Here is a 22,351-nt window from a genome sequence, read left to right on the forward strand (position 1 = left end):
GCTGCTGACTCTGATTGCCATTTGGAAATAATCAAAGGAGGCAGCTGGAGGTTGTAGCTTTTTATCTCTGGGTTCAAATTTGACCTCTTTCTCTTCTATGACCCTCAGTCTTATTTCTTTTCAAGGATTGTTTCAAGTTACTTTTTAAACCTTTACTAAACACTTCTTTGTCTTACTAAGCAGCCTATTTTTAAGGCTTTGGGCCTCTTTTGAAGTGGTCAAAAAGCCTCTTCTTATGAGATACTTACTTGTAGGGGAATATTTAAAAATTTTCATTGTATCGTTTCCTTAAGTCCATCATATTATTACACTCTATTTCTTACCTTTTCCTTGTTAGTAATTTTCTTTAATTTCCTCTTCAGAATTTGCAGTTGATTTGGTAATGTTAAAGTTAACTTTTGTTTCAGCCTCCTGCTTTGTGTATCCATGAGGGGTTATATGTAATTTTATTATAAAGGTAGTTATAACAAACAGCAGATGCAAAGTTTGTTTTGACCTGAAGGTCATACAGTTTGGGGGAGGAAGGAGCTTTTTAAGAAAAAGAATACAACATACTGCATGCAAAATTATGTTTAGGGTCTTGGAAGGAACATGTCTAGATGAGTGGGCATGAAGTTTAAGCTTCATTAGCTTCATGGTAAATTCACCTCTGGTTACCAAAGTTGAGGAGGGTATGATTGTATGAATCAATCTTTGCTTTTGGAAAAGGGTGCTCACAGTCATTTATAATATCTATTTAAGTTTGATCTGCTCAGAGACAGGCTTTGAAATGACCTAACAAGAGAGATGAATTTTCTTGTAGGTAGCAGTCTTTCACTTGCTGAGTGGCTACTTTACGCTGAGCACTGTGGATACAGTGGTGAGCAAAACAGATCTGATTCCTGCCCTCATAGAATTTAGGTGTAATGGGAAAGACAGATGTTAGTGTGTAATTTGTGTGGTTATTAGATTATATAAAGAGTGAAAGAGGAAAGGTTTATTCATAAGTAGAATATGAATAATCTTGAGGTCTCCAATATGTTGCTGTTAAATCCTGTTCATTTTTCTTTAACTATAGTATCATTCTCGGTAGACTGACTTTCTCCACTTTTCCACATCTTAATTTATCACTTTTCGCCAGAATTCCTTTATGCTTTTAACATATCACTCTCATCAGATCATTTCTTAGCCTCCAAACTTGTAATGGTTCCTCGTTGTTTTCAGAATAAAGCATTAGGTCTTCACGCCAATTCTTTCTAGGCTTTCTTTGTGAAAAACTCACTTGTCCTCAGTGTCTAGGTGGGTACAAAAGGTTATCCTAGAGCAGTGGTTCTTAATCTTGGCTGTCTATAGAATTAGTTGGGAGAGGCTTTTTGTTTTTTTTTCAAACAAAACAAAACAAAACCAGAATCCCACTCCCTCCACCCTAGATTCTAATTTAATTGGTCTGGGACAGGACCCAGACATCGGTATTTTTAAAATGTTTTTCAGGTATTTTAATGCACAGTCAAGAATGAGGATGGTTGTTCTAGATTTGGCAAAACTTTTTGTATCATCCACCGTTTTCCCTGTTTGAAATTTCCTCTTTTGTTCTGTCTACCTATTGTTCTACTCATCTTCAAAGGCTACCTTAATACTGCCTTTATTAGTGAAACTTTTCTTGACTGTTTTAGCTTACCCTAAAATAATTTCTCTGGCCTCTGAATTAATAGTATTTAATAGCTGTATGGCACTTGTTTATTGCCACATGACCTTTCTTCTGTTTCAGTAGGTGAGGTGTCTTTATTACCTTTTATTTTTTCACTTAAATTTGTGTATTTTTTATATTCTCCATTAGATTTTCAGCTACTGAGGGACAGTGTCTATGCCACTGTATTTTCAATAATACAGTGCTGCACATATAGGTGGAGGTAGATATTTTCTGCATGACTGAAACAGCATGGTTAAGAATTTGAACCATGTCGTAGAAAGTGCTATGTATCCTCAGTGACAAGTAAGCTGGGCCCATCTATTTGAACAGCAGTAGCTACATCAAAGTAATGTTATCTTTCAGCAAGTCTGTGGATTATAGCATATTTATGGTTTTCTAAACTACAAGCATCTTCCAAGCCTCAATTTTAAGTGGTTCAGAATCTGCCACTCTTTACCGTGAATGATTACTGATTGACTCCCTAATTATTTAACCTTGATTGTTTACAGGGCATGTGGAAGATACACAACTAATTTTTATCTTTCAGGGTTAAAAATGAAAATGCCCTCAGTGTCTGGGAAGGTAACATAAATGTTCAGTTGTAAATGATCAGGAGTAGCGTGGCTTTGGGCCAAATTTAATACCATACTTAGTATTGTTTAGTTTATAAAGTATTCTTGATTTTGATATGAAAGTAGACCAAAAGTGGTCCTTATTTTGTGCTATTATGAGTACGAAAGTATAATTGTTTTTGAATTTTAGAGACTATAATTTTATAATTACAGTCTTTGTAGTAATAAGCTGTTATAACAGAATCCTATTTTTCTAATAAATATTTCTTAAGGTAGGCTTTACATATTTTTATATGATTTTCTTTCTTTTGACTTTTTCTTACTTTTTTTGTTACTTCTACTTCTTTTTTGTTTCTTTTGAGTTATTCCAGCTGCTAATTTTCTCTAAAACAGAGACAATTTTCTCTAAAACAAAGACAATTTCTAGCTTTTGAAAACAACTATACATAGCATAAGTAGTAGGTTTGTTATAAAGAAGTTACATAAGTTCATGAATAATTGCTGATTGCTAAATAGAAACCAAACAGTTTTTTCCATGGAATAGTGCTGCAAAAATTTGATATATTTGGGGGTGTTTACTTTATAGTGCTACTGTATAAGAAGCATTTGCCTGCTTTTATTTTATAAGGAGTATGTGTGCCTGTATGTGTCAGTGGATATGTGTTATCTGTTAACATGAATGTTATTATCAAACTAAGCAGCTTGCTTTTTGGAACAAGTATGGTCCAGGTAGAGCAGCTGAGGGTATTCCTGGAAACAGAGGTAAAATGCTGGTCAGCTTCTTTGATTTGAGCTCTTCATTTTGATTCTGTAGGTTCAGTTGACACTCTATACTTATCTGTCTACGGAATTCATTGGTACAGTCAACATATATAATGCCATTCGGAGAGTTGGAACAGTGCTTCTCATCATGCACACACTGAAGTACTACTATTGGGCAGTGAATCCTCAGGATCGGAGTGGTATCACCCCAAAAGGATTAGGTATATCATCTCTGTATATTACATTATATATATATGGCAAATCAGGATTTTCTTTTTCTTTCTTTTCTTTTCTTTCTCTCTCTCTCTCTCTCTTTCTTTCATTCTCTCTCTCTCTCTCTCTCTCTCTCTCTTTCTCTCTCTCTTTCTGTCTCTTTCTGTCTTTCCCAATACTATTACACTCTGCTGGAAGTTTTCCTAAATCTCATCATGGTAAAATTTTAAATCTCATTGATAATTTTAATAGTTTGTCCTAAATCGTGGTTGCCAGAGGTTAATAACTTGCTACTTTTATAGAAGAATGGTACTTTTGCTAGTATGAGTTGTTTGAGGGCAAATATGTCTAGGATGATTTTTAAGGCATTGAGAATGAGAAGAAATTCTGTATTAGCCACTGGTATTGATGTTGAGTCTAGTTATCCCAATGAGAATCATTGACAACAGTGTTGTTTGGGAGATGGAGAGTTTTTCCAGGGCTAGGGAGTATCTGCTTCTAATAAATAATATAATGAAACTACAGAATTTCAGTAATTATTTTCCTATATAACCAGGACTAAATTACTGGAAGGATAGTGTTCATTGATCATGTCAGTAGTTCTTGGAAGGGATCAAAATAAAAAGTTTCACAAATGGTGGCTCTTTTGGTTTTAAGTATTACCAAACCTGCTTCAAATTGGCTTATATCATAAAAGAGGGTTAACCAGCTCATATAAACTGGTAGTTTCAGTAGGACTTGGTACAGGGGTTCAAAATACAGCCTTTGGACCCAGTTTGTCTCCCTCAATTTCCCAGTTCTTCTGTGTTGGCTTTTTTCATATAATCTTTCTCTTTTTAGAGTGGCAGACAACCACTCTACCTTCACATCCTCACAAATTTAAATCCATTGAAAGAGCATCTGCCTGTATTGAGCATTTCCAGCACAGGTTCCTTTTAGTCTCTTTGTTGCTTGTTGGCTCGTTTGTCCATCTGTGTGGCAGGTATTCTTCAGATTGCCCAGGCATGGAGGCCCTTCTTACCTCCAAAACACATGATGTGAGTGTGAAGATGGGTTCAGTCCCTTTATAAAAATTGAGAGCTGTTGCTTGAAATCAGGAAATAGATGCTGGAGAGTCTAACAACATACATTCTGATTTTACTCAAAGGCTTTGGTTGTTCAATGATTTACAAAGACGAGGTTTCATATTTGTATAATACTTTTTCTATCCCTTTCAAAATAAACTCGATTTATTCTCAGACAATATGCTAGCTATAATTTAGAAAGCTATGAGGACATATAGAAGTTACATGATCTGTTTAAGCTGAAGAGGTTGTGGCAGATCTAGAACTTGGCTATAATTTCCTTCTGACTATTTCATGGTGCTGTAGGTGTGTCATGTACTGTCCTAGGTGTTAGTATTATATTCTGGCCTTGATTTTATAACTGATTAGTGACCTTGGGAAAGTCTTATACTTCAAGTGAGAGAGCTGGACAAACTTTGTGATTGTATTGTAACTCTGTAACCTATTCTTTGTCTAGGAATTGTCATGTGGAACAGATTTTAAACAATTTTCTTCCTATTTTAATTGATCTGTTCAAGGTAATGGTGGTCCTATGCTTTGGTGGTCCAGGAGCTAGCTGTAAATAGTGATTAGTGGGGGGAAAATTGCAGAAAATATGAGGCAGACAAGTACTTAAATTAGGATCTTAGGACAATGGGTGTTTGGTTTCAAAAGCTTTCTACAAGCTTTCTACTTGGGAATTGTATGTTTGAGACATGAAAATTGACTTTAATGTGAGCCATGTGTGACCAAGCACTTTCTCAAGAAGAGGAGGAGATGTCAGAGGAGGTCAACACAATGTTTCCCTTCTTCATAAACGATACTGTGTTGAGGTGTACTTTGAGCTTTTTGTATTAGCTTATACAATGGTCTCAATAGAAAAAAGTTTTTTCATACTAAATTCACATATAAAGTTTAGATTTTCTTTTGCTTTTTTCTTTATAAACTTATGTTACCATAGTAACATTCCAAGAGAGTCTTTTAAAACTAAGTATAAATTTGTTACCTCATTTTTATGTTTTAAAATTCCTTTGACCTTAACCCAAAAACAAACATTTTCATTGTAGTTTCTACATAACCCATTTTGTACATTTGGAGCATTGTATATACAATTGCATGTGAGATTGAATGCTCGTCCTTCTAGAGGCATTAAACTCTTCAGGAAACTGACCTTTATGTTTCTTATAAATAGGTGGAAAAACTATTGGGAATGAGAATTTTATACTTAACTTTGAGGTTTTTGAAATACTCAGTGTGTGTGTATGTGTTTGTCTTTTTAAAAGATGGACCACGACCTAATCAAAAAGAAATGCTTTCTCTACGAGCGTTCTTGTTGATGTTCATTAAGCAATTAGTGATGAAGGTGAGTTCATATTTCTTACCCTATAGCATGTGTGTATTGAACTTAAAATTTCACATAAAATACAATCTTGTTTTGTTTACTCTTTGCTCTATTAATAGGTTTACACAGTGGAAAAAACTTTTAAAGATATTTATTTCCTTGTTTGTTTTTTCTCCTTAGGCATATAATTGATAAACATTAATGCAGAATTGGAAATTGATAATCATAATATGTATTATATGAATTTCTGTTGGAGTTCAGGTGTATTCATTCTTTCATTCAGCAAATATTTACTGAGTTTCTATTACTTCTACTCTTCTTAGAACTGGTGATACAGTAGTCAACAGAGCTCCTCAAGGAGGATTCAATTTTAGAGATTCCTTGTACCTGACATTCAGATTTTGAAAAATAATTTTCCTATATAAATGTACCAGATAGAAATGATTACATTTTGTCCCATTTCATTCTACTATCAGTAAAGTAAAATTTAATATTATTTTTAAGGATGGTGTTTTGGTATTATAAGATGCCAATATATAAATATATTTGTTGCCAGTGTTTCATTCGGTATTTTCCTATATCATTTTATTTCTTATTCTTTAAAATTTAATGCTTTATTAGCTGTCACATAGTGTTATGGTAAATGGACCTAACTGTTAGTATATCTTTCAGAGTCAGATATCTTATTTCCATTTATTAAAAAATTTGACCTTTAAATTGTCTGTTTCTATTCTTTCCTAGTGTGTTTTGTTTCCTAATTCTTATTGTTCTTTTTTGAGATTTCAGCTTTGTTTTATGATTAATAAATACAGTAGTTTGAAAATTTTCATAATGCATTCCTATTTAAAAAGTGCAGTGTTTTTCCCAGTGAAATTACTACTCAATTTTTAGTACCTGACATTTTAACTTGGTAATTTTAGAAACTATTCATTTTACTGTCCAAATTTAATAGAAAAAAAAAACAGAAAAATTGTCTTCTGTATTTAGAGGAGTGATAGGTGTTGAGTAATACCCTTTTACTTGTTTTTAATTATTATTTTTGTTTATGCCAAGATTCTGAAGCTTTACTAGATAGGTTATCATATAAGGTGCCAAAAACGGGATACTGATGTCTGATCTCTTTTGACTTCTACACTGTGTTGCATACTGCATGTCTTTAGTGCTTCCCCGAAATTTTATTTTAAATTTAGATTTTTATATTACATTATCTTTTTATATTTATAGCAACTCACCAAGTTGAGAAATCTGTGTGTATAATTTCCATTTTCAAAAAAGTTTTATATATGTAAGCATAAGATAGTTGTCTTATGTTTTTAAAGGATTCTGGAGTAAAGGAAGATGAGCTACAGGCCATTCTTAATTATCTACTCACTATGCATGAGGTAACATTTGAATTTTATATGTTGGGATTTTATTTTTTGAAGTCGCATGATGCGCGTTTTTAAAAGTAAAATAGTTAAAGAAATCTTTCATTAATGATGTAACTATAATGGAGAGTATTTAGTATCTAGGAACTAAATGTTAGCAATCTTCATTTAAATATTCTTTATTACCACAAGATGCCTTTGCGAATAATCATGAAAGGCTTTTAAAAAGTGTTAAAATTAGATCTCATTGACCTAGTAATAAGCTATACCAAAGAATACTTTCAGTTTATTTCCAGGAACCAGTGTAAGAAATGGAAAAATAGATAATGAAAATGACTAAAAATGATTGGACTTTTAAATTCATAAGTCTTCCCACTGATTTTGTATAATCAAATACCGTTAAGTTAAACAACTCATTTATGGTTGATTTAAAAGTATATGGTTGAAAAGGAGGTTGAAAATAAATAGGTTGAAATGTCTGGGGTTTTTTCCTTTATTTTTTAGCATTGCAAAAATGTAATATATGCCAGATATAGTCTAAATAAATAATCAGATTAAACATGTTTTAAATAAGTAGAATCTGAAATTAATTTCATATAAAGCACATTTATATGATAATTTACATTCCTGTGTTATAATTCATTTTTTCTGAGTTCACATATTTGTTACAGCATGATATAGTGCCTTTTAAAATCATTAATAGATGAGAGATATGGTTTGGACCTATCTTTGTTAATTGGGGCAGAAAAGAATGGGTTAAATTTCCTGATTGGATCATATTTAACTCAAACATTAATGATTGTGATTTCTTTTTCTTCTTGAATAGGATATTCTATTTTATTTTTAGATTTTCTTGACCCTTAGGGACCAAAATATTTCATAAGGGAGAAACGGGAAGTCACAGTGATCTTCTGTTTTCTCTGAAACTATTAAATCAGGGATTTTTCAGGTCCTTCAAATAACAGTTTTCCAAAGTCTCAGTGCCCTACTTCTAGACCATTTACTTAGCATATTGAAAATTAAATATTCAGGTAGCTTCCACAGCAAAAGTTCAAAAGCAGTGAATGGAAACCTGGAGGCACACTACCATAGAGATGACTAACTGCTGCTTCCCTTTAGTCTTTGGATTTGTAATGCCCAAGTAGGCCCTAATGATATGCAACAGAGGTTGTAAAGGATTTTCCTGAAATTTTTAGATTTCAGTACTCATATGTGTTTACTACTGTGCTCTTATGCAAATGTTATCAAATTATACCATATACAGTAGCATGTTGACACAATAAACATTTATTGTTTATCTATATCTTTAATACTAACAACAGATAATATAAGAGAACTATCCAGTTATCATTTCCCAAAAGGTCTTCTTTCAGAACTAGTTTCTTGAGAGGCTTAGTGCACAGTGGTCCTAGTTAAATAAGTTTAGAAAGTGATACACAGTATGTTGTCCCCAGCACTACCAGCATATCACAACATCTATTAGCATATTAAAGCTTCAATATGTCTTGCTGTAATAAAAAGAACAACCTGTTCTTCCTCCCCCCTGCCCAATTTCTTGCCGTATAATCCTTCCTTTAAAAAAAAAAAAATCTGTAAATCAGTATGTATTATATCAATGGAATATGTTTTAGGAAGTCTTGATACAGTATAAGAGACATTTTATATCTTTGATTAAGAAATTATTTGACTATTTGGTGTTGTGTATTTTGAGTTATGCAGGTGAACATGTGTATGTAAAGAATGTTTGCTTACAAAGAGTGGATTCGTATAGCTGTCTACTTATTTTTTTTAAGTTAAAATTCATTGTTTGAGAAATAGTCATTGTCCAAATAAGTTGTTTTTCTTTATTTAAAAAAATTCTAAAATAATTTTAGGATGACAATCTAATGGATGTCCTACAGCTGCTTGTTGCATTAATGTCAGAACATCCTAATTCTATGATACCTGCTTTTGACCAAAGGAATGGGTTACGGTAAGAGTTTAACATTTCAAGAATTTTAATATATTTAATAGAAGAGATCAGTTTGGAAATGACAGATTCTTAGATATGAAAATTATTACTGGATCTTATAAAATGATTTAAGATACAAGAGCTTTTTATTTCATGTCTTATGTTTTTTGAAAAAATCTTTAAATATAGAGGCTGTGTTACTACTATTTAGTATATGAGGACAGATCAGGCAAATCATTCCAGTATTTTGTATGGTTAGTGCTGTTATACTGCTATTGTAAGGTCAAATTCTTCAGCAGACTTATCTTTAGGTCCTAAAACAAAAATATTCAATTGTGATCCAAGAGAAGATCTCTATCTTCCCTTTAAAACATAACCTCTTCCAACCCCAATCCCAAATCATCATTGTATTAGTCCTCTCGGGCTGCCTTAACAAAATACCCTAGAGCAGGTGGCTTAAACACCAGAAATTTGTTTTCCCATAGTCCTGGAGACTGTAAGCCCAAGATTAAGGTGCCAGCAGCGTTGGTGTCTGGTGAGGGCTTTCCCTTTGGGTTGTACACAGCCACCTTCTTGTTGTGTGTTCACATGATTTTGTGTGTGTGTGCACGAACAGAAAGAGAGAGAGAGAACAAGCTCTTTAGTCTTTTTTTTTTTATAAGGACGCTGATCCTGTCGAATCAGGGACCCGCCCTTATGACCTCATTCAATCTTAATTGATTTCTTATAGGCCCCATCTCCAAATACAGCCACTGCGGGGCTTAGGGCTTTAACATGTGAATTGAGGAGCACACATTCAGTCTGCAACAATCATCGTAACAAAAGAAAATACTTTTGTTTTAAATCTTTCGTTTAATGAGAAGGTTTTTGGGCTACAAAAGTTTAACAGCTACTTTGCTGGATGATCAGCTACAGTAACTAATTTACTGATTTAGTTATAATAAATTTCCCATATCAATCCTCTATTACAAAGTTTTTATTTGTTACCTTTCAGTACTCATTCTCTGTAAGATAGAAGATGACTTTATACATTATACCTAAGGAGTGTATTTTCAGAGATTCGCAGAGAAACAGAACCAAAAGGGTGTGGGTGTGTGTGTGTATGCCTGAAAGAGAGGGAGGGAGAGAGAGAGAGAGAGAGGGAGGGACGGAGGGAGGGATATTGAGATTTATGTTAAGGAATTGGCTGATGTGATTGTGGAAGCCTCCAAAATTTGCAGGCTGGCAGGTGGAGACCCAGATAAGAGTTGATGTTGCAGTTTGAGTCCAAAGGCAGTCTGCTGACAGTATTCCCTCTTCCTCTAGGGAGGTCCTTTCTTTTTTTCTATTAAAGCCTTCAACTGTTAGGATGAGGCACCCACATTATGAAGGGTAATTTGTTATATTCAAAGTCTGCTGATTTAAGTGCCAGAGTAAGTGCTGACCTCATAGAATGATTTGGGAAGTATTCCCTACTCTTTAATTTTCTTGAAGAGTTTGTATAGAATTATTATTATTTATTCTTTAAGTGTTTGCTAAAAGTTACCAGTGAAGTTAGCTAGGAGTGGAATTTTCTTTGTAGGGATGTTTTTAGCTACAAATTCAATTTTCTTAATAGATATAGGGCTGTTTAGATTATCTGTTTATTCTTTGATAAGTATTGGTAAGTTTCTATCTATCAAGGAATTGTCTGTTTCATGTAAACTGTCAAATTTATTGATATAAAGTTGTTCCTTTATTTTCATTTAAATATCTGAGAAGCCTGCAGTGATTTTACCGCTCTCATTTCTGACACTAATACTTTTTCTTCTTTCTTTTTTCCAAATCAATCTGGCTAGAGGTTAATCAAATTTATTCATTGTCACTGTTTTGAGATCTTTCTTCTTTCTGAATATAGGTATTTAGTGCTTTAAATTTCTTCCTAAGCACTTTCAGTTTAATGTCATTTTTATTCAGTTCGAAATACTTTTTTCTTGTTTTATCCATGTGTTATTTAGAAGTATATTCCAGAGATCTTTTTAAGTTTGAATTTTAATTTTTTTTTAATCATTAATCGCTGGGCTTCCTATGCTAACTTGGCCATGGGATTCTTTTCTTTTTTAAAAAAATATTTATTTATTTATTGGGCTGCATATGATCTTAGTTGCGGCATGCAAACTCTTAGTTGTGGCATGTGGGATCTAATTCCCAGACAGAGGATCGAACCCTAGCCTTGTGCATTGGGAGCGTGGAGTCTTAGCCACTGGACCACCAGGGAAGTCCCTGTTTGAATTTTAATTTAATTTCATTTTGGTCTATGAGGATCTTTGTATGACTTGAATCCTTTAAAATTTATTGAGACTTGCTTTATGGTCCAGCATATGGTATATCTGGGTAAATGTTCCATGCACACCAGAAAAGTACATGTATTTTGATGTTGTTTTGTTGGATGGAGTGTTCTATAAATGTCAAGTAGGCTAAGTTGGCTACCATTTTTCAAATCTTCTGTGCCATTACTGCTTCTTTGTCTACTTGTTCTGTCATTTATTGAGATATGATTATTGAAATCTCTGACTATAAATATGCTTTTTTCTCTTTTTCTTTCTTTGTATTTTTATCATTTTTTGCTTCAGGTATTTTAACTCAGATATTAAATTTATCTATATTGAGGATTTTTATGCCTTGTCGGGGAATTAATGCTTTTATAATTATGTTTTTTCCTTTTTTTCCACCTGGAAATGTTTCTTGATCTGAAATCTACTTAGTTTGATATTTATATGGTTAATCCAGCTTTCTTTTACTCTGTGTTTGCATAGTATATCTTTTTTTCCATTTTAATTTATCTATATCTTTATAGTTAATTGAATTTCTTATGTACACAGTATGATGGATAATTTTGTGTCAACTGGCTGGGCCGTAGTTCCTTGATATTTGGTCAGACATTATCCTGGATATTTTTGTGAAATCATTTTTTGAATGTGGTCAACATTTAAGTTGGCAGACCTTGAATAAAGCAGGTTACCATCTATAATGTGGGTGGGCCTATCAAATCAGTTGAAGGTATTAATAAAATAAATAGGAATTCTACCAACACAATGCCTTTGGACTTGGGTTATGTTTTCCTCAATCTCCAGAGTACTTGTGTATCCTGCAGATTTTGGACTTAGCCTCCACAGTTGTGTGAGCCAGTTTTTTAAAATAAATATCTGTCTCTGTATATATACACAACCTGTTGGTTCTCCTTCTATAGAAAACAATGACTAATACACACAGTGTAGTTGGATGTTTTATTTTTTAAAATGTACTCTGAGGCACTTAGTCTTTTCAATGTGTTTTGACTATTTACTTTTAATGTAATTATTGATTATAGCTTTATTTTCATCTAAGTGTTTTATTATTTATTTGTCTCAATATAATTTTTCCTTTGTTTTTCCTTTGCTTTGTATTTAAATTCTTTTAGAATACTTTGAAAATTAATTTCTATTAGGTTTTGGATCTATCTCTTTGTGTAAATTTTTATTGGTTGCTTTAGAGATTTCACAGTATACCTAGAGTTAATATTCTGTGTCTTCAAATAAAATATGGAACCACTGCAAGTATATTGATACCTTTAAGCTCCACCATTGTTCCTTTTTGTATCTAATGTATCATAAGCCTCTCTAGACAATGTTATAATTTTTAATTTCACTTGTAATATGTAGTTTAAAGAATTTAAGAGGAGAAAAAACTTATGTTTATTCAGATATCTATAATTCTTTTACTCTTAATTCATGAAGGAAGCATTTCTTGTTGAGTAGTTTTGCTGGAAACATGATTTCTTAGTTTTTCTTCTGAAAATGCTTTTATTTGGCCTTTGCCCAAGGATATTTTTGCTGCATGTAGAATTCTCTGTTTCTAGTTTTTGTTCTTTCAATACTTTAAACTATTTTCCCGCTGTCTGTTGGCCTCCATGATTTCGAAGAAGGAAACCTATGATAAATCAAATCTTTTCTCTGCTAAATATAATGTATTAGATTTTTATATTTGCTTTCAGGACACATTCTTTCGTTCTTCCCCAACCATACTCCCTGAAATTTCATTTTCTTTTTTTTTTATCACCAAGTCTGAGGAGTTTTATGCTCTTATTTTAAAATATTTTTTTGTTTCAGGTGTATCTTTCTCTTTCATTTTGGATTTCTAGTGGCTTGAATATTAGAGGTCTTAATGCACATCTCCCTCAGCTTCTTTTTAGTTTATTTCAATAATTTTTGTCTCTGTTCTTCAGATTTGATACTTTCTATTGATATAGAAATTTGACATGTATGATAAACTTGATCTTCAAGTTTATAAACTTTTTCTTTGTTTTTTCTATTTTGATGTTGAGCCCATCTCATGAATATTTCAGCTCTTGTACATTTCAGTTGTATAATTTCAATACAGTTAATTTTTATACTTTCTTTTGATGAGAACTTTGTTTTCTGATCCACTTAGACTGTGTTTACTTTTACCTTCTGGAGCATAGTTATAATAGCTTTAAAAATCTTTGTGGGATAATTGCAAGAATTGCCTATCCCATCAGCATCTGTTCATTGTGTTTTCCCATGAGAAATTGTCACATTTTCTTTGTTCTTTGTACATTAAGTGTTTTTTAATCTATCATGGATGTTGTGTTATCTTTTTTTTAAAATCAACTCTGGGACTTGTTATGATCTGTTAACAAATGTTGATTTGTTTTGTTTTGGTTTATTTTGGCAAGAAGGGTCAGACTGCAAGTTCTGCCTGTCCTTTGTGGATGGTGGTTCTGATGGCACTTCATTTTTAAAACCTCTCTTGTCTTGCTTTGGGTTTTTCTTGTACATGCACTACTCAGGGATTAGGCTGAGAATTGGGTGGTAATTCAGGTCTTCTTTCAATTTAGAATATTAAATTATTATTCTGGTCTGAGTCTGCCCCATACATTGCATCTCTTGGGTCAGTTTAGGGCTTTTGCAGGTTTTTACACAGATTTTGATGATCCTTCTCTCCTGTTTGCTCCTATTCATGACTCTCTCTAGCCTATAAGGACCCATTTTCTTAGTTCCTCTAACCAGAAGGACAGTTTTTCTCAGAATATTAGCTACCCGAACTTCTGACAGAAACGAACTCTGAGACAGGGACCCACTCATGGGTCATATTTACAAAAGAAAATTGAAAATTGAGACTCTTACTTCTGAAATGGGTAATCTGCAAGTATTAACTCCCCTACCCCAATGCACCTAGTTTTGTTTAGTCTTTGGAGTACTTTGGAGGTTGCTTTTTGTGTTTTTTCTATAGTTGTGGTTCTAATACACAAAATAGAAAGGCTGTATTATCCTTACGCCATCTTGGTTAGTCAAGGTATCTATTAAGTTCTTTGGCCTATTTTTTTAAAAATCCAGTTGTTTGTTTTCTTATTGTTGAGTTTTAGAGTTCTTTGCATATTTTGGTTAACAGTGCTTTATCAGATGTTTCCTTTGCAAGTATTTTCTCTTAGTCTATGCCTTGTCTTCTAATTCTCTTGATACAGTCATTTGCAGAGCAGTTTTTAATTTTAATGAAGTCCAGCTAATCATTTATTTTTATTGTGGATCATGTCTTTGGTGTTGTAAGTAAAAAGACATCACCATACCCAAGGTCATCTAGGTTTTCTCTGTTGTGTTCTAGGAGTTTTATGGTTTTGCGTTTTACATTGAGGTCCATTTTGAGTTAATTTTTTTTTAATTTAATTTTATTTATTTTTTTATACAGCAGGTTCTTATTAGTCATCCATTTTGTATCCATCAGTGTATACATGTCAATCCCAATCTCCCAATTCAGCACATCACCACCCCCACCCCCTGCAGCTTTCCCCCCTTGGTGTCCATACGTTTGTTCTCTACATCTGTGTCTCAGTTTCTGCCCTGCAAACTGGTTCATCTGTACCCTTTTTCTAGGTTCCACATATATGCGTTAATATACGATATCTGTTTTTCTTTTTCTGACTTACTTCACTCTGTATGACAGTCTCTAGATCCATCCACGTTTGAGTTAATTTTTATGAAGAGTGTAAAGTCTGTGTCTAGATTCATTTGTTGGATGTGGATGTCCTGTTGTTTCAGCATCATTTGTTGAAAAGAATATCTTTGTTAATTGTCTTGCTTGTGCTCCTCTTTTGTCAAAGATTGGTTGACTAGATTTATGTGGGTCTATTTCTAGGCTCTCTGTTGATCTATTTGTGTATTCTTTTACCAGTACCACACTATCTTGATTACTGTAGCTTTACAGTAAGTCTTGAAGTCAGGTAGCATCAGTAGCACTAATATTCTGTAGGGATAGCCCTGCTTTCATTTCTGATATTAGTAAATTACATCCTTTCTCTTTTTCCTTAGCTTGGATAGAAGCTTACTGATTTTATTGATCTTTTTGAAGAAGCAGCTTTTGGTTTTGTTGATTTTTCTCTATTGATTTTTTATTTTCTATTTTATTGATTTCTACTCTAATACTTATTATTTTTCTCCTGCTTACTTTGAATTGAATTTTCTCTTCCAGGTGTCCTAGAGTGAAAACTTATGTTATTGATTTCAGATCTTTCTTCTTTTCTAATATATGCATTCAGTGCTATAAATTTTCCTGTAAACACTGCTTTTGCAACATCCCAGAGATTTTTATAAGTAGTGCTTTCATTTTCATTTTGTTGAAAATACTTTTAATTTTTTGAGATTTCTTCTTTGACCCACATGCTATTTAGAGGTATGTTGTTTAATCTCCAAGTATTTTGGGGGTTTTTCAGTTATCTTTCTGTTACTGATTTCTAATTTAATTCCATTATGGTCTGAGAGCAAACTTTATATAATTTCCAGTCTTTATATTTGTTGCTTATGTGTGTTTTATGGCCCTGGATGTGGTCTACTTGGTGAATGTTCCATGTGAGCTGGAGAAAAATGTGTATCCTACTATTGTGGAATGAAGTAGTCTATAGATGTCAGTTATATCCTGTTGATTGATGGTATTTTTGAGGTTAACTATGTCCTTACTGATTTTCTGCCTGCTGGATCTGTCCATTTTTGAGAAAGGGGTTTTGCAATCTCCAGCTATGATAATAGATTCATCTGTTTCTCCTTGCAGTTCTGTCAGTTTTTGCCACACAGTTTTAGGCTCTATAGTTAGGTGCATACATGTTAAGGATTGTTATGTCATATTGGAGAATTGACCCCTTTATCATGATGTAATGCCCTTCTTTATCCCTGATAACTTTCCTTACTTTGAAGTCTTCTCTTTCTGAAATTAATATAGCTGCTCTTGCTTTTTGATTAGTGTTAAATTAACATGGTATATTTTTGTCCATTCATTTACTTTTTATCTATATGTGTCTATATTTAAAGTGGGTTTCTTGAAGACAACATGTAGTTGATAAACAAGTTTTTAAATGTCAGAAATGTATATTAAATTCACCCATATCTTACTTGAAGTTAGGTTTAAAATTATGTGACTATATGAAAAAATATACACGAGTATATCTTAGGTATTTACTTTTGAAATATATACTCATAGTAATTTGTTTTTAATTTTTATTTATTCAGAGTTATCTATAAACTTATGGCATCAACAAGTGAAGGAATCAGAGTACAAGCTCTCAAGGCAATGGGCTATTTTTTAAAACACCTGGCCCCAAAGTGAGTATGCATGAAATCTAAAATGGACCCTTGTATATTACATATTTATTTTATAAATCTTGGGAATAGTATTTACGTTCTGTGGTTACCCTCGTCTATCTTTTATTTATTTTTATTCATAAAATGCTAATAAATTTAATCCCATTTCTGCACATTAAAAATGAAGTAGGGAGCAGGAGTATATTGTTTATGTTTTTATTTAAATTTTCCTTTTGTGTTGTTTATTGTAAGAATACATTTGTATAAGTTGAATTCTAGGTAAATCTAGGTAGGGACTTCATTTCAGGTGGCTTGATCATTTTTTGCTTTTTACTATAAAGCTAACATAGTAACCTGGTTATTTGTCACATACTGTGTTCTGCTGTATGTGTAACTAAAACTGAAACTCCCATGTTTCCTTTTGTCTTAGCTGAATACAGATATTCATGTCCTACCTATCGTTCCTTATACCAGAAATGGACACCACCAAATTTGTCCAAAATGAACAATTTTGGTGGTAGAAAAGTATTGGTAAACTTGTAATCTTTATTTTGAATCCAGCTGGCTGACTGTAAATAAAGTTTCATTGGAACACAGCCGCAATCATTTATTTGCTTATTATCTATGGCTGTTTATACATTATAACAGCAGTGTTGATTTGTTACTACAGAGAACATATGGTCCACAAAACCTAAAATATATAATATCCGGTCATTTGCAGAAAACATTTGATAAACCCAGGGGTAGAATTAAGTTTGTGATCCTTCAGTTTCTAAAGTTTTGCTTGGAAGTTTAATTTAGTATTGATATATTTATCTTTACAGTATTCGTTTAAAAATTCTCTTGCATGTCTTCTACCTTTTCTTCCACATTGTTTTTCTACTTTACTTCGTCGGCTTTAGATTATTATTTAAGGTAGAGCTTAGCTCATGGCTAATGGAGAGAAGCAGCTAGTTAATAAATAATTGTTTTGAAGATTTTGGTGACAGTTTTTGCTGTGCTGTGGCATAGCCAGTCATATTTTTTTAAAACTTCAATTGTGCCTATGTATTTGTAGTTTGTATTTCTCTATTAAAGATTTTGTGGCCTTATAAGTTCTAGGTCTAAGAAAATTGGGGCATTATTGAGTTGGAATTTGTTAATAATGTGAAAAACCTTTTTGTGTCTCCTTCATCAGCATGCATACTAAATAGTGAATAATAAAACTCTGCATTTGATTTTCTTTTTTCTATGTAATTGCAGAAGAAAAGCTGAAGTCATGCTTGGACATGGATTGTTTTCATTGCTAGCTGAAAGACTCATGCTTCAGACAAATTTAATCACAATGACCACATATAATGTCCTATTTGAGGTAGGAATGTAGTTAGAATTTAATCTTCCTAATTTCTTATGAAAATACCTGTATAATTGAGTTGGTAGTGTCTAGATGAAATAAGATCATTTAGGTTTGATGTACGATTTTGAAACTAGCTATATAAAGGAAATGTGGCTGCATCTTAATAAATCTATTATTTGGTGAATTTCTAAACAGTGTGGACATCTCTGTTTAAGTATTTTCTCCATTGTATTGGCTGTTTGATGTCTCTCTTTTTTAAAAAAAATATTTATTTATTTATTTTTGGCCGCGTTGGGTCTTCGTTGCTGCATGTGGGCTGTCTCTAGTTGCAGCGAGCGGGGCCTACTCTTTGTTGCGGTACGCAGGCTTCTCATTGCAGTGGCTTCTCTTGTTGCAGAGCATGGGGTCTAGGGGTGTGGGCTTCAGTAGTTGTGGCACGCGGCCTCAGTAGTTGTGGCTCATGGGCTCTAGAGTGCAGACTCAGTAGTTGTGGTGCATGGGCTTAGTTGCACCTCAGCATGTGGGATCTTCCCGGCCCAGGGCTTGAACCCATGTCCCCTGCGTTGGCAGGCAGATTCTTAAGCACTGTGCCACCAGGGAAGTCCCGATGTCTCATTTTATAATCAAGTAAAAGTAGAGTTACAATGTTGAAATTATTTATTCCGTATAATGCAAGAGATATTTAGCATGACAATACTGGACTGTATACTTAATGTTGTTCAGTGTTGTACTTAAAGTTCATAAATAGTGATGGTAATACAGTGATTATGCTAATACAATCTACTGTTTCATTTCTGTAGATTCTTATAGAACAGATTTGTACTCAGGTGATACATAAACAGCATCCAGATCCTGATTCTTCAGTTAAGATACAAAATCCTCGTATGTATTTAACATACTTTTATTTATTTTTTTGATATTTGCTTTTTGTTTTTCCACCTTTATTGTAATATAATTGACATAGAACATTGTGTACTTTTAAGATGTACAATCTAATAACTTGATATATATATATGTTGTGAAGTGATTACCACAGTAAGGTTAGTTAACACATCCATCACTTCACACAGTTATTTTTTTTGTGTTACGTGTAGTGAAAACTTTTAAGATCGACTCCCTTAGCAACTTTCAGATACATAATACGGTATAGTTAACTCTGGTCTCCAGGTTATACATTACATACACAGAGCTTATTCACCTTATAACTGGAAGTTTGTACTCTTTGAGCACCTTCTCCCATTTCTCCCACTGCCTTCCTTTTTATACTTTTATAAGTAGATTTTGCTACTAAAAAGGAAAATCACTGAAGAACCTGAAGTTGGTATTGTTGAAAACACATTGTTCAAATAATATTTCATTATAGGCATTAATATAATACTAGTTTTATTTGTGTTTGATGTTGAATATAACTTCACATTGACTTTAGGTTATGTGGAAATGTTTATATAGAGGTTTTGAAGAATTATATGCATAAGATCTTGGGTTTTTAATATATGTTCAGATTTTTGGTAAAGTTTTGATTGCACGATTTAGTGATGTCAGGCTAAGTTACATGGACCATGGAGGTAGCTTTCATCTTAAATTACTGTCAAGTTAAGAATACCAAGTTTGGAATTGAAAAATTTCCATCTTCTTTATTGTTTATGCACTTAGTCTTGGTTACCAGTCTTTTCTTTTGATATTTAGAGTTCTTAAACACTTATAAAACGTGTACATTTCTCATCTTTTTAAGATTATTGATATTAAAATAACAGTAGAGTTTCAAAATTTAATTACCTTTTGTGTGGTGAGTTATGGTCATGTTTGTGGTACTCTATTTCAGTACTAATTTTAAAAACACATGTCACATGGTTAATTTTTCTCAGCCTTTAGGGAGATGTGGTGTCATTATTTTAGAGAGTAAAAAACCTTTATTTTATTATTTTTAAAATATTTATTTATTTATTTGGCGGCAACCGAGTCTTAGTTGCGGCACATGGAATCTTCATTGCAGCATGTGGAATATTTTAGTTGGCATGTGGCATCTTTAGTTGCAGCATGCAACATCTTTTAGTTGTGGCATGCAGGATCTAGTTCCCTGATCAGGGATCGAACCCAGGCCCCCTGCATTGGCAGTGCAGAGTCTTAACTGCTGGACCACAGGGAAGTCCCGAAAATACCTTGATTTTATATATATAATATAAAATGTATTTTATGTAGCTATGGAAAAATGACTTACTAAAGTAAGAATTTTAAAATATATTATCTATGTAATATACTGGCAGAAAAGATAGGCAGTGTAATGTGGTGTTTAAAAACATAGGACATCTAGCTTTTCAATCTAGTCTACATGTCTTAATAGTTATGTGATTTTTGGGTAAATTAATTAATTTAGGTGTTCCTTAGTTTTCTTGTCTCTAAAATGGGGATAATAATAGTATCAACCTATCATTGTATAAGGATTAAATGTATTAATACCTGTGTTTTCTTAAATATTTTGTCTCACAATAGTATATCCTCAAAATTAGTGGCTATTATCGTCATTATCATTATTATGATTATCATCATTGTAATCATTGTGCAGGTAGAGAAAATTTGAATTTGTCATTTGAAGAGTTCAGAAATTGCTCCTAAAATATCATTAAATTTATGATAAAACTACCTTCATATCTGATATTTTGAACTTGTTGCTTCAGAATCACCAAAAACCTTGGCAAAGTGCTGGTTTAGAAATCCTCAATTTTTAATTGGGTAAAACTTTGACATATTATTTAATTTTAAATTCAGGGTTATAGCTGTTTTTGTTTCTTTAAAGTTCTGTATCTCAGTAATTAAAAGAATTTATTTTCTTAAAGTTAGTACTAGAAATTTATACAGCATTATATTTAAGACCATTACAGTAGCAGTTTTATTTGTTCGGAGTGTTAAATAGGTTTTAATTTCCTTTTGATATTTTTGTATCTAATTTTAGATTTAGAATTATGGAAGGAAATCTTGATAGCTTTTAAAATTCACAATGATAAAGGAAAGAGTATGTGCATAGTATAGATTTTGTTGAAGAAGCTGAGAATTTATTCTCTTTTTTCTGAGATTTTGATTATATACAGATATTTTTAAGGTCAGTTTTACTAACTGGCAGAGATAAGGGAGAGGTGTCTGCAATTTTACCATCATTTAATTGTTTACAATTTAATTTCATTTATTATAACCTTTTAAAATTTAGCTTTACACATTCTAATGACAAAATTAAAAAATCCCTTTCTTGTTTATGGATGTTTTCTATGTATTGTCAGTCTTGGCTCAGGTGATTTTTTTTTTATAACACAGAAGAGGATGTTTTCAGTAGACATTTATGTCAGAGAAATGAAAGAAATTGAAATATACTGATGATATTACATTATGAATTTTTTGTAATGTTTTGTTTTTTACTAGTTTATGAATTGTCTTACAGAGATACTAAAAGTAATTGCAACCCTACTTCGAAATTCTCCCCAGTGCCCAGAGAGCATGGAAGTTCGCAGAGCCTTTCTTTCTGACATGATTAAACTTTTTAATAACAGCAGAGAAAATAGAAGGTAAGCAGGATCAGAAAGCATTTATTTGCAATATTCAAGTCTAGCTTTGAATAATCCCATTTTTTCTAAGAAAAATTGCTTTAAATACCATGAAATGAATTTTCTATATGCTTTTTTCATTAAGGTATACAAGTAATGTACCAAACAGTTAATTGAGCTTTCAATACCACCCTGTTTAATTGTTTTCGATGCATAATAAAGGTGGTTGTTTTGTTTTAAACTTTTACATTTTTAGAATTCTTTCAGGTGATTTATTTTTTTAAGTAATTCCAAGTCCTCTTACAATTTTCAGGAGCTTGCTACAGTGTTCTGTGTGGCAAGAGTGGATGCTTTCTCTCTGCTATTTTAATCCTAAGAATTCAGATGAGCAAAAGATAACAGAAATGGTATATGCCATATTCCGAATCCTACTTTACCATGCAATCAAATATGAGTGGGGTGGCTGGCGTGTGTGGGTAGACACTTTATCAATCACACATTCAAAGGTAAGTTGTTTAAAATGAAAGTGTATTTTAGCATCTTAAATGTCTGTAATTTTGAGTTTTATTCTTCAACAAAATTTTATATACTTAAAATCAAGGAAAAAAGGCAGATTATTCTCTGGAAATGCGGTGAAGTGAACAACTAAAAAAGGGAATAACTAAAAAGAAATATAAAATATTTCCAACTTCTTCTCTATCAAAATAGTTTTGTTCCAAATGTCATTTTCATGCGTGCTTAAGTTGATAAAGTGAAACCTTATAACACAGCATGAAGGAATTTATATTTTCAAGTAGCCATTTTCAAGATATGGTTCTCTGAAATTTGTAGTATTTTGAAGCTTTTTGAACACAAGGTGGCGCACAATATTCAGAGATGAGAAGTTATTTTAGTAGTATAAGGTGGTTGACTAAACAGAAAAAGCTCTGGCTAATTTTGCCTTTGCTCATGTTGCAGTCAGTTAAAGAACTGGTTTA

At 32.6% G+C, this 22,351-nt stretch overlaps 1 protein-coding gene across 3 annotated transcripts in view; it reads left to right on the top strand.

The window, feature by feature from the left end:
• Window positions 1-22,351, top strand: part of LRBA (LPS responsive beige-like anchor protein) — a 727,005-nt gene that overhangs the window by 127,873 nt on the left and 576,781 nt on the right. For all 3 annotated transcript variants that reach the window (XM_067736701.1, XM_067736700.1, XM_067736702.1), the window contains exons 14-22: window positions 3,056-3,224; window positions 5,543-5,622; window positions 6,921-6,983; window positions 8,843-8,940; window positions 16,434-16,526; window positions 17,748-17,856; window positions 18,642-18,723; window positions 21,272-21,395; window positions 21,688-21,880. In XM_067736701.1, coding sequence (XP_067592802.1) covers window positions 3,056-3,224; window positions 5,543-5,622; window positions 6,921-6,983; window positions 8,843-8,940; window positions 16,434-16,526; window positions 17,748-17,856; window positions 18,642-18,723; window positions 21,272-21,395; window positions 21,688-21,880 — 1,011 coding nt within the window. The remainder of the gene's footprint in view (window positions 1-3,055; window positions 3,225-5,542; window positions 5,623-6,920; window positions 6,984-8,842; window positions 8,941-16,433; window positions 16,527-17,747; window positions 17,857-18,641; window positions 18,724-21,271; window positions 21,396-21,687; window positions 21,881-22,351) is intronic.

Source organism: Pseudorca crassidens, chromosome 4 (genome assembly GCF_039906515.1).
Source record: "Pseudorca crassidens isolate mPseCra1 chromosome 4, mPseCra1.hap1, whole genome shotgun sequence".
In the NCBI taxonomy this organism is placed as follows: domain Eukaryota; kingdom Metazoa; phylum Chordata; class Mammalia; order Artiodactyla; family Delphinidae; genus Pseudorca; species Pseudorca crassidens.